At 57.7% G+C, this 16,122-nt stretch overlaps 2 protein-coding genes across 2 annotated transcripts; both read right to left on the bottom strand.

The window, feature by feature from the left end:
- Positions 1-142: 142 nt before the first annotated feature.
- Positions 143-7,838, bottom strand: EI24 (EI24 autophagy associated transmembrane protein). Its single transcript, XM_048329012.1, has 11 exons — positions 7,774-7,838; positions 6,734-6,881; positions 5,117-5,262; positions 3,831-3,891; positions 3,134-3,200; positions 2,578-2,702; positions 2,239-2,358; positions 2,044-2,155; positions 1,179-1,290; positions 992-1,066; positions 143-868 (listed from the first exon to the last, which is right to left on the bottom strand). The coding sequence occupies exons 2-11, from the start codon at positions 6,773-6,775 to the stop codon at positions 697-699; spliced, it is 1,032 nt and encodes a 343-aa protein (XP_048184969.1). The 5' UTR covers positions 6,776-6,881; positions 7,774-7,838; the 3' UTR covers positions 143-696.
- Positions 7,839-12,019: 4,181 nt separating this feature from the next.
- On the bottom strand, positions 12,020-16,053 carry FOXRED1 (FAD dependent oxidoreductase domain containing 1). The gene is made up of 10 exons (XM_048329021.1): positions 15,944-16,053; positions 15,014-15,258; positions 14,820-14,930; positions 14,620-14,738; positions 14,434-14,528; positions 14,173-14,274; positions 14,028-14,095; positions 13,797-13,945; positions 12,932-13,061; positions 12,020-12,475 (listed from the first exon to the last, which is right to left on the bottom strand). The coding sequence occupies exons 2-10, from the start codon at positions 15,233-15,235 to the stop codon at positions 12,116-12,118; spliced, it is 1,356 nt and encodes a 451-aa protein (XP_048184978.1). The 5' UTR covers positions 15,236-15,258; positions 15,944-16,053; the 3' UTR covers positions 12,020-12,115.
- Positions 16,054-16,122: the final 69 nt, after the last annotated feature.

The following is a 16,122-nucleotide window of genomic DNA, read 5'->3' as shown; positions in this document are numbered from 1 at the left end:
GGCCGCGTGGGTCACGTGGGCGGAGGCGGAAGCGGGCCGGGCTGGCCACGTGGGCGGCGGAACCACTGCGGGGAGCCGGGGGGGGGGGGAGCCCGTCCCGGGGAACCCCCGCCCGGATGAACGAGAGCGGCAGGCGCAGAACGGCTGAGAATCGTGGTTTCTCCGTTTAATGTTTCAGTGTGAAAATACTAGAGAAAAGTTGATAAACCAGCCCCAAAATATCCAAAGGGTTTTTTTGAACGTCACCGGTTCCTTCCCCGACCCGACAGGAACATGCACGGGGAGGGGGCCGCTGCGCCCGGGGGCGGCGGAGCTCCCGGGAATCCCGGCTCCCTCCCACGACCTGAGTTAGGGGAGATGGAGGGAGCGGGACGGGACGGGGAACACGGGGCAGACACGGCAGGGGACACAACGGCAGAACGGGGGAGGGGCTTCCGACCCACTGGCCCGAGGCAGGGAGATGGCACGGGAAAGGCGTACAAAAGAGTCCACTATAAAACAAGCGCAGGGCACAACCCGGCTCCTGGAAACTCACAAAGGTGTTAAAAACCCAGATTTTTTTCCCCCAAAAAAATTTCCAGGGGGAGACGCGGAGCTGATAGTGACACCTCGTCAGGCTGGGTGCTGCCCGTCGCTGCAGATCGGGGGCGCAGAGAAGCCCGTGGGTGTCCCCTCTGCCCGGGGCCCGGGGGCAGCTCAGTGCCCCGGAGCAGCCGCGTGTTTGGCAGGAGAGGGTGAGGAGGAGGAGGAGGAGGAGGAGGAGGGGGAGGAGGAAGCACCGCTCAGGGCGGACTGAAGGTAGACGGTCTTGTGAAAGAGTCTGTTGCTGAGGAAAACCACCAAGGAGAAGAGACGGAGCTGGAAGTGGCTGAAAGGGAAGAGAATCCATCAGCTCCCGATGCCAGGAACGCCCCCGGCAGGGTTTTGGGGAGCGCTGGGGGAGGCTGGGGATGTTGGACAAGGATCCAAGGTGGGAATGAGGGATACTCACTAGGTTTTGCCGGGGGTCCTGGCTTCATTGGCGCTGATGATGAAGAGAGGGAAAAGGATGGAAAAGAGGCAACCGCTGCAAGGGAAAAATACAATACAATACAATACAATAAAATAAAATAAAATAAGGGGCACTCGGGGGGTCTGGTGGGTGTCAGGAGGAGGAGGGGCCCAAGTGGCTTTCCCACCTGATGATGTAGGAGGACTGCATGGCTGTCAGAAATGCCAGTGGCAAGCCGAAGCCGAAGTAGTAGGGCCAGTTCCTCTCGATGTTGGACAACCGTTGGTGCATTTCGATTCCTGCCAAGAGGAAAATCCCGTGGGAATGAACCCGTGGTGAGGAGACACCCTCACTAGAGAGTCACAGAACCATTTAGGCTGGGATCAATCACCTCCTTTGACCAATCCCCACCTTATCAATAGACCAGAGCACTGAGTGCCGCGCCCAGTCATCCCCTGAGCAACTCCAAGGATGGGGACTACGCCATCTCCCTGGGCAGCCCCTTCCAATGCCTGACCACCCTTTCAGAGAAGAAATTCATCCTGATGTCCAACCTGACCCTCCCCTGGCACAACTTGAGGCCATGTCCTCTCATCCTGTCACTTTTTACATGGGAGCAGAGCTGACTCCCACCTGGCTGCCCGCTCCTGTCAGGGCGTTGTGGAGACCCAGGTCCCCCCTGAGCCTCCTTTTCTCCAGGATGAGCTCCCCAAGCTGCTCCAGGCCCTTCCCCAGCTCTGTGCCCATCTCTGGACACGCTTCAGCTCCTCAATGTCCTTCTTGTCATGAGGGGCCCAGAACTGGGCACAGCACTTGAGGCCTCACCAGTGCCTCACCAATGCCCTGGAGCTGTGGCCACACTGGGGCTGGTACAGGCCAGGTACCACTGGCCTTCTTACCACCTGAGCACACTGCTGGCTCACATTTACCCTTCATTCCATATAAAAACTGCTGGAAGATGAGTCTGTGACACCCCAGTTGGATGCTCCTTCAGTGGAGAAACCTGCAATCCAGGTAAATTCCCCCTTTCCGCGCAGGGAGCCCTCCCTCACCTTTGTTAAACCAGCGGTACTCGAAGCAGTAGAGCGAGTAGAGCAGCGACATGTGGAGGAGGCTGATCAGCTGCCCAATGAGGTCGATGGGGAACAGGCTCACGATCATTCCCTGGGACAGAAAAGGAGCAGATTGAGGGAGGGATGCTCAGGATTTGGGGGAGGGAACCACCCTGGCTTGGTTTCTCATCTCACCTGGATGAGGAAGAGCGCCTGCAACAGGAGGTTGAACAGCATGTCAGCGATGATTTTGCTGACGCTGGGGAAGGGGTGAGGCTTCCTGCCCGACACTTCGAACGCCAGATCCGCGATGTCCTGCCAGCAGAGACAGGGGCTTGAGGCAAATGGAACTCCAGAGCAGTAGGGGCTTCAGGGAAATTAAACCTGGGATGCTTCTATTCCCTCCAGGAATATGCCCACAGCCCGTTTTGGGGTGGGATTTCATCTTGTGCCCCCCACACCACCCGATCGAGCCCCACCCAGTGAAGAAACTCCCCGTTTGCTCAAGGCAGGGCCCAGGTTCCTGTCACCTACCTGAAACCAGATGGCATTGACCACCTTACTGAGCACAAAGAGGGGCAGGACCCAGAGAGCGCTGAAAATGGAGGTGAGGATGAACTCCAGCCAGGACCAGACGTCGCCATGTAAGGAAGGGTCACCTTCGGAAGACAGACAGACAGACAGACGTGAGGAACTGGTGTAGGAACCTCCAAATGCTTCCTGGCACAGCTGTCAGGGAATTCCTCCTGACTCTAGTGCTCTAAGTGTCTTTAAAAGCACATTTCCACCCACTTGATTTTTATTTAAATGCAAACACACACAGACAAATGTGTTTGAAATGGCAAGACCCCCGGGCTGGATCCCTGACATGCACAGGCTGTCAGCAATGATCCACTCCTGGTTTTCTACTGGGCGATTAATGATGGGATTGGTTGGGACTGGGAGGAAGAGGAAAACAACACAAGGAGACAGAGGTGTGAGGAACAGCTCAGTGGGACAGAGACTCAGCTCGTGAGGGTGTTGGGACCCTCTGAACGCATCCCATGGACTACTGAGCACCCTGGAACACCTCGAGGGGAAAGGCACCCACCGATGATCTGCGCCGTGACCGACTGAAGGACGGGGATGAACACTCGGTAGAACAAGAAGAGACTAAGCTGCAGGGAAAAACAAACAAACAAGGGTTCTCAGTGAGGCATTTTGCACTCCTCTGGCTACAGATCCAAAGGCACATGTGCTTCTCCTCCCCCAGTGATCCATAAACACAGAGGAGCAAAGATTTGTTTAAATACAGCCACAATCTACAGCTGAACACTTTAATCCATGCCAATCCCTCATACTCTGCACCAGTGTAAGGAGAAAATGAAGCCATTTATTTGGTTATTTGATTTATGAAGTGTTGGCTCCATTAAGGATCAGCCTCATGAACCAGGCATGGGAAGTCAGAGCTGAGGAAGTGTCTTTAAGACATCAATATCCAATTGGCAAAGCAGTATCCCAGGCTGCAGCAAAGCAGGAATTGAATATTCAGGTGGAGAGCAGTCTCTAAGACTTGGAAAAGCAGCTTGGGTTTCATGTGTGGGTCTCTTGAGTAAGTCTACGGTCCTGTATCCCACGGTGAATCCGTCAAAATACAGCTTTGGGATGGGAATGTGGTGGCTCTGAGCAATTCCTGCTGCCATGCTGATGGCTCACCACTCACAGCATATGAGGGCTGGAGCAGGACATGGGTTTTCACCGGGGTTTTAAAATAAAACCCATAATAAATAATAAAAATTCCCACATACCCAGAAGACGCCTCCGTTCCAGGCACAACACTGAAATATCCGGCTCACTATCCGGGGTTCACTGCGGGAGAGAGGCGTGTTAATGTCCCAGCACCTGGACAAATGTCCCCTCACAAGTGCCAACTTCTGCCCCACACCCTGGACACTTTGGAAAAATCACCAAGAACCAGCTCAACACCAGTGGTGCAGCTGATTTTATCCAAACACAAAATCCTGGAAGGAATCCCTGCACAGACTCACACCATGTCTCAGCCAGTTCAGTCTCTACAAGACTTACATCAGGGAGACTCGTTCAACCTTTAGTAAGTCCCAAAATCTGCACTGAAACAGAAGAAAAGCAAAGCTCTCTTCCAGATTTTTAAGCATGTATTGGAGATCTCGGGCTTTGTTCTCTCCAAACTCTTGCCATAATAAAATTTGGAAATTTGGGGCATTTTTTGGTCTTGGAAGAGACTGTTTCAGCTTGGGGTGGTTTTGGTGTCTCCATTTGGACATGCAAGAGCAGCTCTGTGGGACTCTGCAGCACTTCCCCAGTCAGCTCTTGACACCAGAGGGATTTTGCTATAAAGAAAACCAGCAAAATCCAGCTGTTTATTTATATAAACAAACCAAAAAAGTTGTACCTTTCTTCAGAGGCAGATGTGGAGCTGCAGAGACCCCTGAGGAGTATCGGGATCATGGGAGACTTTTCTTGCACCTTTCAGCCAGCCTCCCACCCAGCCAGCCACAATAATTGGTAAATATGTCTCAGAATGTGCATTACTGCCCAAAACCATTGCGTGAGGTGCCAGCCCAGTGCCATCAGCGCAGCAGAGACATCCTGGCATGGTCTGGGAGTCAGATATGGGAACAGATGCTGTTTGCTCCCACGTGGGGATAATTCTGGCATTTCCAGAACCACTGAGGTTCTGCAGTTCCAGACTCCCCAAAACACAGCAGGGCTGGGGAAGAGACACTGGATCTGCCCTGACATGGACATCGGATCCAAGCTGCTCTTTCTTCCCTGATCCCACGATTACCAGCAACAGCAATGGATCTGAGATAGCACAAGGATTCAGGAAGAAAAGAAACCCATAAATCCAGGTTCTTTCAGGGGTAATTCAAGCTGATTATCAAACAACATAAAAGGTCTGACTTCTTATCTCACGGTAACAGCTCCAGCTCCATTACGCAGCAGAAAAAAGGATTTCCATGCCACGTGTTTCCCATTTATTGGCTCTGACTACCAGAGGAGAAGAGAATTACCCCATTTACCCCATTTCTGACCGGCCACGCCCCATACTCACTTCTCTTGCTTCTTCTCTTCCATGTGAAACCTCCGCTGGGCGAGTGCGCTGTTGGCTCTCCTCCGCCTCTGCTCTTCCCTTTTCTGCTGGATCCGGGCGTCCAGCTTGGAGATGGTGCAGATGCCCCAGATGGAGTCCTTAATTCCCTGTGGACATGAGGAGAGAGGAGCAATCAATGGGATGTGGCTGACCCAGGCCATCCAAACCCTCCCGGTGCCATGGCTGGCCTCGCTCCCTGGCTGCTTGGGCTCAGCTGGAGCCAAGGCCTGGAGGAGACGCACCACCACCTCTCTTCCATGGCCCAGTGACCTAAATCACTGCACATTCCAGCGTCTCCAGGACCAGCATTAATTTTTTCTGTAAAGGTGTGATTTCTCTTCCAATCTGCACTATTTATAACCCTGGCAGAAATCAGAGTCAGATCTCTCCCAGCCTTGTCTGGCAGGAAGCCCCTCATCCCCTGCCAGCTCTCTGAGGCCAATAAAATGGAATTACACAAGTATTTAGGATGTGCAAAGTCTCACTTTATGTTATGAGTTTGATGCTTATTCCTTCACAAATAAAAGCATCTGTCTTCATCCCAGAAACTTCCTCCCACCAGCCACATCCCTGCAAATCTGTTAGTAGGGGAGTGCCCAGAAGTTTTCCCTTACTCCACGTTTGGAAGATTTGCAGTGCCGTCTCCTCGGACTCGGCTTGTCCAGAGCAGCTGTGGCTGCCCCATCCCTGGAAGTGCCCAAGGCCAGGCTGGATGGGGCTTGGAGCAACCTGGGACAGTGGGAGGTGTCCCTGGCCATGGCAGGGACATGGAACGAGAAAGACTTAAAGGTGCCTTCCAACCCAACCCATTCTGGGATCCTATTCAATTATTTCCAGCTTCAGATGATCCCATAACCATAACATCAATTGTGTGTCATCACAATTTCCCTTTAAAATAGAGGTCATAAGGATGAGCCAGGACGGTGTTACCACCCTGGTGGCAGTTGGGCACATGGAGTTCTTGATCAAAGAGGACAAATTTCAATGCCAAATTAATGTCTGAAACAGCAGAGCTGGGCCCTGACCCAGGCAGCTCTTCCAACTGATGGTGTAGGAGCACTGGGAAATGACAAAGCTCCTGCTTTTAGGTTGTAGCCACAGGGCTTTCACCAAATCTTTGCTTCTTTTCCAAACCAAGTTATTTCTGAGCACAAATTACTGCATGAGTGGCTTTTAGCCTGTGTTTACCCCTGGATGGAGGAAGACAGGGTGGGACCTTATTGCTGGGACAGAGCTGCTGTGGTCACAGATATTCATTTATTATTGTTGTTAGAATTATTATTAAATTATACACATTATACACTCTATATTAAAATATATTATACATTTTGTGCGTTGTTCTATACTGTTATTTTATAATTAATACTATTATTAATATTATTGAGATTTTTCATTAATTTGTGCCCAAAGGAAATCCATCAGAAGTTCAGCAGCAAACACCGAGCCCTTTGCACATAGACACACCACACAGCAGTGTTAAAGTACACCTGGAGACCCTTTTCCTTCAAATTCCCTGATGCCATGGGAAGGAGGGTGCTCCCAAAGCGAACAGGAGCACCCCAGGACACGGAGCCTCACCCTGACGAGGTCATGAAGGAAGATTCTCACGCTGTCTGCCATCTCGACTCCAGCATCACCTCTGCTTCCCAAACTATCAACTACAGGGAGAGGGGGAGAGCCAGGCCCAAGCCTCTCTCATCCTGGAGAGATGGGAAACGGATGGAGCCTGCGGAGAGAGAACACACAGGGCCATGGCAGAACTGGTGACACTGGGCTGACCGGGGAATGACAAATTCAATCACACTCCGGTGATTTCCAACAGGAGTCCCGGCCCTCACTGGGAATGGACCCACCCTGCTCATATCACAGTGTTAACGAGCTCAGGGTTAGAGCTCAAGGTTAGAGGAACAGCTCTTGGAAAGCACCAGAGAACTAAAACCAGCATCTGAATCAAGGAAGAAAAAAAATCACCAGCTAACAAAACCCGTGTGTTCCCACCAGGATGCAAACCTCTCATTCCTCCCAGGCAGAGCTCCCAGCAGCTCTGGAGCAGGCTGGAGTCACAAACCCCGGCAGGGCAGTGGTGCTGCTGCGGCCGCAGGACACAAACAATCAAAAATCATTTTAAAAATGGGTTTGTTTTGGTTATTCCGAGTCAAACCCTGCCGGGATCTAAGCTGCAGAACCAGAAATGGGCTCCAGATTTATTACCGAGTTAGTCAAAGGCAGCTTCATCCTAAAAACCCGAGTCAAGGAATACCCTGAGGGGGAAGGCACCCACAGGAACCGCCCACCGCTGAGGGGTCTGCTCCCCCCGACAGCTGAGGGGGTGACCCTCAGCCACACGGCGAGGGGCGGAACCCCCTCGTGGTGGCCGGGGGTCTGTGCGACCCCCCATAATCCAGGGGCGCCCGTACTTTACCTCAGGGCTGTTCCCACAGTCTCCCCACACAGTGCGTTTGAGGGGCGACCGTTCCCAAATTCCCTCAGGGCCGCCCCCGCAGTGCCCAGAATCCCCTCGGCGTTTGTTTCGCCACGGCTACCCCGAGGCCCGCGGTTCCCGGGGGTGCCCCCCGAAGGTCTCTCCGTGTGCCGCCCCCCGGTCCCCCCGCACTCACCGGGGCCGGGCCGGGGGCGCACGGCGGGACGGGCCCGGCTCACACGGCCCGGCCGCGCCCACCGCGCATGCGCCGCGCCCGCCGCGCACACGCACTGCTGCGGCCCCCGCCCGCTGCCGCTCGCCTCGCCCACTGCCGGGCCCCGCCCACTGCCGGGCCCCGCCCACTGCCGGGCCCCGCCCACTGCCGGGCCCCGCCCACTGCCGGGCCCCGCCCACTGCCGCTCGCCCCGCCCACTGCCGCTCGCCCCGCCCACTGCCGGGACCCGCCCACTGCCGGGGACCCGCCCACTGCCGCTCGCCCCCGCCCACTGCCGGGACCCGCCCACTGCCTCTCGCCCCGCCCACTGCCGCTCGCCCCGCCCACTGCCGGGCCCCGCCCACTGCCGCTCGCCCCGCCCACTGCCGCTCGCCCCGCCCACTGCCGGGCCCCGCCCACTGCCGCTCGCACCGCCCACTGCCGGGCCCCGCCCACTGCCGGGCCCCGCCCACTGCCGCTCGCACCGCCCACTGCCGGGCCCCGCCCACTGCCTCTCGCCCCGCCCACTGCCGGGCCCCGCCCACTGCCTCTCGCCCCGCCCACTGCCGCTCGCACCGCCCACTGCCGGGCCCCGCCCACTGCCTCTCGCCCCGCCCACTGCCGCTCGCACCGCCCACTGCCGGGCCCCGCCCACTACTGGGCCCCGCCCACTACTGGGCCCCGCCCACTGCCGGGCCCCGCCCACTGCCCGGCCCCGCCCACTGCCGGGCCCCGCCCATTTCCCGGGCCCGCCCACTGCCGGGCCCCGCCCACTGCGCGTGCGCCAAACGCCAGCGCGACCCGCCCCACCCCCACCGCTGCTGCGCGTGAGCGCTGCTGCCGCCCGCCGCCAGGGGGCGCCACGTACCCGGGGAAGGGAATAGGGAACGGGGCGGATACGGGGGATACTGGGAGTACTGGGGGATACTGGGGGATACTGGGAACACTGGGGGATACTGGGGATACTGGGGAATACTGGGGATATTGGGGGATACTGGGGATACTGGGGATACGGGGGGATACTGGGGGATACTGGGAACACTGGGGGATACTGGGGATACTGGGAATACTGGGGGATACTGGGAGATACTGGGGATACGGGGGATACTGGGGATACTGGGGGATACTGGGGGATACTGGGGATACGGGGGATACTGGGGAATACTGGGGATACTGGAGATACTGGGGATACGGGGGATACTGGGGATACTGGGAATACTGGGGGATACTGGGAATACTGGGGATACTGGGAATACTGGGGGATACTGGGGGATACTGGGGATACGGGGGATACTGGGGATACTGGGGGATACTGGGGGATACTGGGGATACGGGGGATACTGGAGATACTGGGGATACGGGGGATACTGGGGATACTGGGAATACTGGGGGATACTGGGGATACTGGGAATACTGGGGATACTGGGGGGTACTGGGGGATACTGGGGATACTGGGAATACTGGGGGATACTGGGAATACTGGGGATACTGGGCGATACTGGGGATACTGGGGATACTGGGGAATACTGGGGATACTGGGGAATACTGGGGGATACTGGGGATACTGGGAATACTGGGGATACTGGGGGGGTACTGGGGGATACTGGGGATACTGGGAATACTGGGGGATACTGGGAATACTGGGGATACTGGGGGATACTGGGGATACTGGGAATACTGGGAATACTGGGAATACTGGGAATACTCGGGATACTGGGGGATACTGGGGAATACTGGGGAATACTGGGGGATACTGGGGAATACTGGGGGATACTGGAGATACTGGGGATACTGGGAATACTGGAGATACTGGGGGGTACTGGGAATACTGGGGGGTACTGGGGGGTACTGGGGGATACTGGGGAATACTGGGGATACTGGGGATACTGGGGGATACTGGGAATACTGGGGGATGCTGGGGGATACTGGGAATACTGGGGATACTGGGAATACTGGGGATACTGGGCGATACTGGGGATACTGGGGATACTGGGGAATACTGGGGATACTGGGGAATACTGGGGGATACTGGGGATACTGGGAATACTGGGGATACTGGGGGGTACTGGGGGATACTGGAGATACTGGGAATACTGGGGGATACTGGGAGTACTGGGGATACTGGGGGATACTGGGGATACTGGGAATACTGGGAATACTGAGGATACTGGGATACTGGGGATACTGGGGGATACTGGGGATACTGGGAATACTGGGGATACTGGGAATACTGGGAATACTGGAAATACTGGGGATACTGGGGATACTGGGGGGTACTGGGAATACTGGGGGGTACTGGGGGGTACTGGGGGATACTGAGGAATACTGGGAGATACTGGGAATACTGGGGATACTGGGGGATACTGGGAATACTGGGGATACTGGGAATACTGGGGATACTGGGAGGTACTGGGGGTGTCCTGGTTTTGAAAGACAGGTGTCTGCTAAGGAAGGCAGAAGCCTCCCTTGAAGTGGCAGATATAACCCCTTTTCCCTCCGAGTTATTATAATTTTGAAATCAAGGGCTTTTAGGCAAAGATGTGGGAAATAGGAATAACAGTTCTTTACTATATATATATATATATGTGTATAACCAGTCAAACAAACAGCAATAACTCTGGCAGTGACAGCAAACAATCACAAACCCAGTCCCAGCCTTCTCGGCTGTCGGGCCCTTTCCCCTCGGGTGCAGTTCCGCTCGCAGCCGGCAGGGGCGCTGGCGGCTCCCGGTGAGCAGGGCAGGTGCGATGGTTCCCCCGCGGCTGCAGGGGGCGCTCCGGAGCGAGCTCGGGAAACCCGCGGCACCGGTGCCCTGGGATCCCGGGAAGGGATGGGACAAAGGCTTCACAAACCCCTGGGCAGCCGATCCCGGACTCTCGGGAACAGCAGGCTGGAACGGCAGGGACGAGCACAGATCCCAGAGGACAGATGAGATGTATCCAAACGGGGAACCCCCCCGGAGGCCCACGCAGGCAGGGAGAGCACGGCTACAGCGTAGCGAAAGCAGCAGCGAGGCAGGGCGGCCACAGCCCGGCCTCCAGCAGGGCAGGGAAAGCGGCTTTGGGATCCCGGCGTTGTTTCTAGCAGAAAGAAAAACGGCCGAAAAAAGAACCAGCAGCTCCTTTGTCTGCAGCTTCTCTCCCCAAACGCCGAGAGCGAACTGACCCCACACCCAGGTGAAACAAAGGAGTAGCCAGGCCCACCCCACCCCCAATGGGCAGCTCTTTCGTCTTTCTTAAGTACAGCCATTTGTCCCCTAGCAACATGCATATGTTTAAGAAAAAACTAGGACTAAACTAAAACCCCAACGGGGGGTACTGGGGGGTACCGGAAATACTGGGAATACTGGGGGACACTGGGGGGATACTGGGAATACTGGGGATACTGGGGGATACTGGGGGATACCGGGAATACTGAGGGACACTGGGGGGATACTGAGGGACACTGGGGGGATACTGGGGACACTGGGGGGATACTGGGGGATACTGGGAACACTGGGGGATACTGGGGGGATACAGGGGACACTGGGGATACTGGGGGATACTGGGAACACTGGGGGATACTGGGGGGATATGGGGGATACTGGGAACACTGGGGCTGGGGGCACTGGGGAGATAATGGGAGCACTGGATGAGGTAATGAGCATACTGCAACTGGGGACACTGGGGTGGATAATGGGAGCACTGGGGGGATACTGGGGGCACTGGAGATGGGGACACTGCAGGACAGTGGTGGGATACTGAGGATACTGGGGCTGGAGGCACTGTGGGGATAATGGGATCCCTGGGGGTATATTGGGGCTGGAGGCACTGGGGGAATATTGAGGGCACTGGATCATAATGGAAGTGTGGGGGGAAATGGGGGCTAGTGGGGACACTGGGGGAGTAACACGGACACTGGGCCTGGGGCACAGGAACATAATGGGGGTACTGGGAATGGAGGGCATTGGAGGGATAATGGGAGCACTGGGGGAATGGGCGACAGTGAGGACACTGGGACTGGGGGGAACTGGGGAGGCAATAGGTAACATTGTAGGATACTGGGGACACTGGGACTGGGGGGTATGGGAACATAATGGGGATACTGGGATGGAACGGGGCGTAGTGAGGACACTGAAGCTGTGGAGGGTCTTAATGGGGACGTTAGAACTGAGGGTACTGGGGGGGATACTGGTAGCACTGCTGGAGGGAGCATGGCAGGTGTGGACCCCATTAATTCCCCGGCACACTCATTATTCAACCATTTTATTCCTACAGGGCACAACCTCTGGCCTGGGGAGGGGGGGTCCATGGCTGTGCCTCAGTTTCCCCCCTCCCCACCCCCATCAAACCACGCCGTGCTCCTCCAGCGGCTCCCCATCCACCAGCCTGTCCCACCCCAGCCTCCGCAGATCCAGGGTCTCGTAGCGGCCCTTGATCACCAGCTCAGCCACGGCCCTGCCGGCAGCTGGCGAGTGTTGGAGCCCGTGGCCACTAAAACCCACGGCCAGAAACAGGTTTTCCAGCCGGGGGTGCGGGCCCAGCACCGCGTTCTGGTCAAAGGTGTTGTAGTCGTAGTATCCCGCCCAAGAGCCCTGGACCCGCAGGGATTCGAAAGCCGGGACCCGCCGAGCCAGCCGGGGCCAGACCTGCTCCTGGAAATAATCGTGATCCACCGAGAGATCGCTGGGATCTGGCTCTTCCTCCTGGGAAAGGATAAACTCGGGGAGTCTGATGAAGAACAGGGGGGTGAATGATCTTAGGGTGTGGATACAAAAATGCTGCTAGCGAGGATTTTCTTGCTATTTTCTAAGTCCGTGAGAGACTTTTCTCTCTCACAGAAGATGCAGCAGAGTTCTGTAAACAACCAAGCCACCTGCAACCTTGAAAAGTCTTGTTTATAGTACAGTAGAAAAATATTTTGACAATGGATGTTTTAGGATTTTGGCCAATCACCCCCAAGGGGTGCCTGGTCCTTTGTCCAATTAGATTACGAAGAAAAAAGTCTATAAAAGAGTTTGTAAAATAATTAAATAAATCAATCTTGCTGCACAATTCCTGCCTGCTGGATCTTCTCTCTCCTCCTCCCTATGGCTGTGGGACACCGTGATACACCCTAGGGCCCAGGCCTGTGGTAATATTAGGGGACCCCGCGGGCTCACCTCAGAGGGGCTCATCCCGCCCAGGTAGTTCCCAGCGAAGCCGTCCCGACGGAAATAAGCACCGGAGGTGTCGATGAGGAAGGGGCAGGAGAGGCCAGGGCCATTGCGGCAGTGCCAGGAGAACACATACCTGGGGAACCCCCAAAAAGAGTGTGAGGGGTGCTCCCCCTGTCCCCCAATATGGTGCAGTGGGGCTGGGATGGGGAGATGTTTGACCCCCCCCAAAAATAACATGGAGGGGTCACGTCACTCCTAGGCACACTGGAGGGGCTGGGAGTGTGGGATAATTGAAATACTGTGAGGGGTAATGGGGATAATTGGGCTGGAGGCAAGGTAATGGAGGCACTGAGGGAATAATGGGGGCACTGGGAATACTGGGGGAATACTGTGGATACTGGGGCTAGGGGCACTGAGGGCAAATAGGTGACACTGAGGAGATAATGGGGACACTGGGATTGGGAGTATGGGGATGTAATGGGGACACTGGGGCTGGGGGCACTTGAGGACTAATGGGAGCTCCAGGATGCAAGACCCCACTTCCAAACAACAGACTGAGGAAGCTCACCATCCCCCCCAGAAGCTGGAGGGTGGTGGGTGCTGGGACGTGTGTCCCATTCTGTGATCCCTCCCGAGATAGCACCCAGGGGTTCACGTCACCCCCTCTTAGACAGAGGGGTGCCAGGATGACACCCCCCCAAAATAAAAGTACCCACAACACAGGGGTGGGGGGTGCTCCCCAAAACAGCACCAAGGGGATCACCCCCCTGAAAAAGGAGTTGCTGGGATGTGTCCCCACTCTGACCCCAGGAGCTGCCCCACAACAGAGGGGTGCTGCCCGGCTGTCCCTGCTGGGAGCCCCCGGTACCTCTTCCTGGGCTGGATGGGCAGGGGGGGCTGGCACAGCCCCCTGGGCAGCCCGTCCGCCTCCAGCAGCTTCCCAGCCCAGGCACCTGCAGCATTGACCACGATGGCACAGGCGACTGGCTGGTATTCCAGGCTGTCTGGCATGTAGATCTGGGAGGGCACAGACGGGGGTCACGGGTGCCAGGGGGTCACGGGCGCTCCTGGGAAGCTGGGGGGTGGCACAGACACTCACGTGGACGTATTTGATGCGCGCCGACGGCGGTGCTGGTGGCATCATGTGGTTGGCTGAGGTGACAAAAGCTGGAGGGTTTTGGGGTCAGGTGGGGGGTCCTGGGGGTGGCAGGAGGGAATCCTCACTGTGCACCCCCATCCCTCACCTCGCACCTCCCCGGAGCAGCTCTGGACCCCCAGGGATGTGGCTTTGCGCCGGAAAGCGTTGAGGAGGGTCCAGGGGTCGAACCAGCCTTCATCCTCCAGACCTGGGCAAGGAAACATGGGGGGGGACTACAGCGTGACCCACCAATACATGCACTTTTTGGGGGGCTGGACTTCCCTTTCCATAAATAAAGCCAGAATGCATCAGGAGCATGGGGATGAGGATGAGGAAGGGTGTTGCCCTCCCCCATCCTCCCACGTACCATAGGATGCCACAGCCACATCCTCCGTGTTTATCCAGGGGAATTTCGCCTTCAGCTGGGTGGGGGACAGCAGGGTCACCTGTGCCCCTTCGTCCCTGGGGATGGCCAGCATGTGGAGGAGGGTCAAGATGACCCTCAACCCCTGAAACCTGTCCCCCCCGGGAGGGTCCTGTGTGTGTCCCCCACCTCTGGAGCTGGACAGTGGCCTCCAGCGCGGCAGCGCTCTGGGGGGATGCCAGGAACAGATATCCCGAGGGCTGGAACTGGATGTCGATGGGGGGCTCATTCGGCACCCCAAGGTGCTCCTGTAAGGAGATAGGGGGACCACGGTGAGTGGGGCTGGATTCCCCAAATTCCCCCCCGCCCATATAACCAACCCCACATACATTGATGTCGCGGAGGAAGCTGGCAGAGAAACGGGACATTTGGATATTTTCCCGGAGGGAAAACTGCTGCCGGATCCCCCCCACCGACAGCACCGTGGAGGCTCTGGAATACTGAAGGAGAGGACCCCAAAAAATAAAAGGGGTTCAGGGGGTTTCCCATGGCCGTACCCTGCCCTGGGAAGGGGGTGTCTCACCATGGGGTCCCGCTCCACCACGAGCACCCTCATTCCGTGCCGCCGCCGCCGGCCCTCCAGCACCTTCAGCCAGTAGGCCACGGACCAGCCCACCACGCCGCCCCCCACCACCACCACATCGGCCTCGTCGGGGGGCCGGGGGTCCGGGTGGGTTCCCGGGGGGATCCAGCCCCGTCCTCCGCTCGCCGCGGCCGGCAGCTGATCCCTCAGGGTCTGTCCCATGCGCTGCAGGGTCTGCCCCAGCTCTGCCGGGCCAAAGGGGGCAATGGAGCCTGGGGGGCACAGCTGGCAGCCCGCATGGACCACCTACCCCAGTGCCCTCTGCACCCCTTGGGACCCCTCTAGGACACTCTAGGACACTCCCCGGGTAGCCCCGCTTCCTCAGACTCCCCCCAGGCCTCTCTGCGAACCCCCCAGCTCCTCCTGGGGCACGGGGGAAACGTCCCTGGGATCCCCACCAGTCCCTCGCGGTCCCCCAGTCTCGCCACCAGTGCCCTCTTGGGACCCCCAGTTCCCACTAGGACCCTTCCTCCAGTCTCCCCTGGGCCGTCTGGAATCCCCCAGTCTCCTCTGAGACCACCAGCCGCCCAATTCTCCCCCAACCCCTCCAATGCGCACTGTGATCTCCCGCAGTCCCCAGGGATCACCCCCAAGCCCCTCTGGCACCCTCCCATATACCCATAACCACCCCAGCGCCCCCCATTCCCGGGACACCCCATTCCTCCGACCCCGTCCCCATTCCCAGCACTCCGGACCCCGCCGTACATCCTCCTACACCCCAGCAACCCCTCCGTTCCCTGGGACCCCCCAATTTACTTGATCTCCCCCCCATCCTCAGCGATCCACACCCCCCCCCCCCCATTCCTCCCGTGCCCCTCCCCGTGTCCCCCAAATCCCCGCTGCGGTGCCCGGGACCCCTCCGGATCTCACCGCGGAAGAAGTCGGAGCTGAGCGGAGCCGCGGTGCGGAGGGGGCGGCCCGAGGCCCCTCCCGGGATCCCCCCTGGTTCCGGGGTCCCCCTCCATCCCGGGATCCCCCCCGGTTCCGGGGTCCCCCCCCATCCCGGGGCCCTCCCCGGGGTCCCCGCTCCCAGCGCCCCGCGGCCCGGC

The sequence above is a fragment of the Corvus hawaiiensis genome, chromosome 25, assembly GCF_020740725.1.
Source record: "Corvus hawaiiensis isolate bCorHaw1 chromosome 25, bCorHaw1.pri.cur, whole genome shotgun sequence".
NCBI classification, from domain to species: Eukaryota; Metazoa; Chordata; class Aves; order Passeriformes; family Corvidae; genus Corvus; species Corvus hawaiiensis.
The sequence above is the reverse complement of the archived record's forward strand: the minus strand, read 5'-3'. Positions and strand labels throughout refer to the sequence as shown.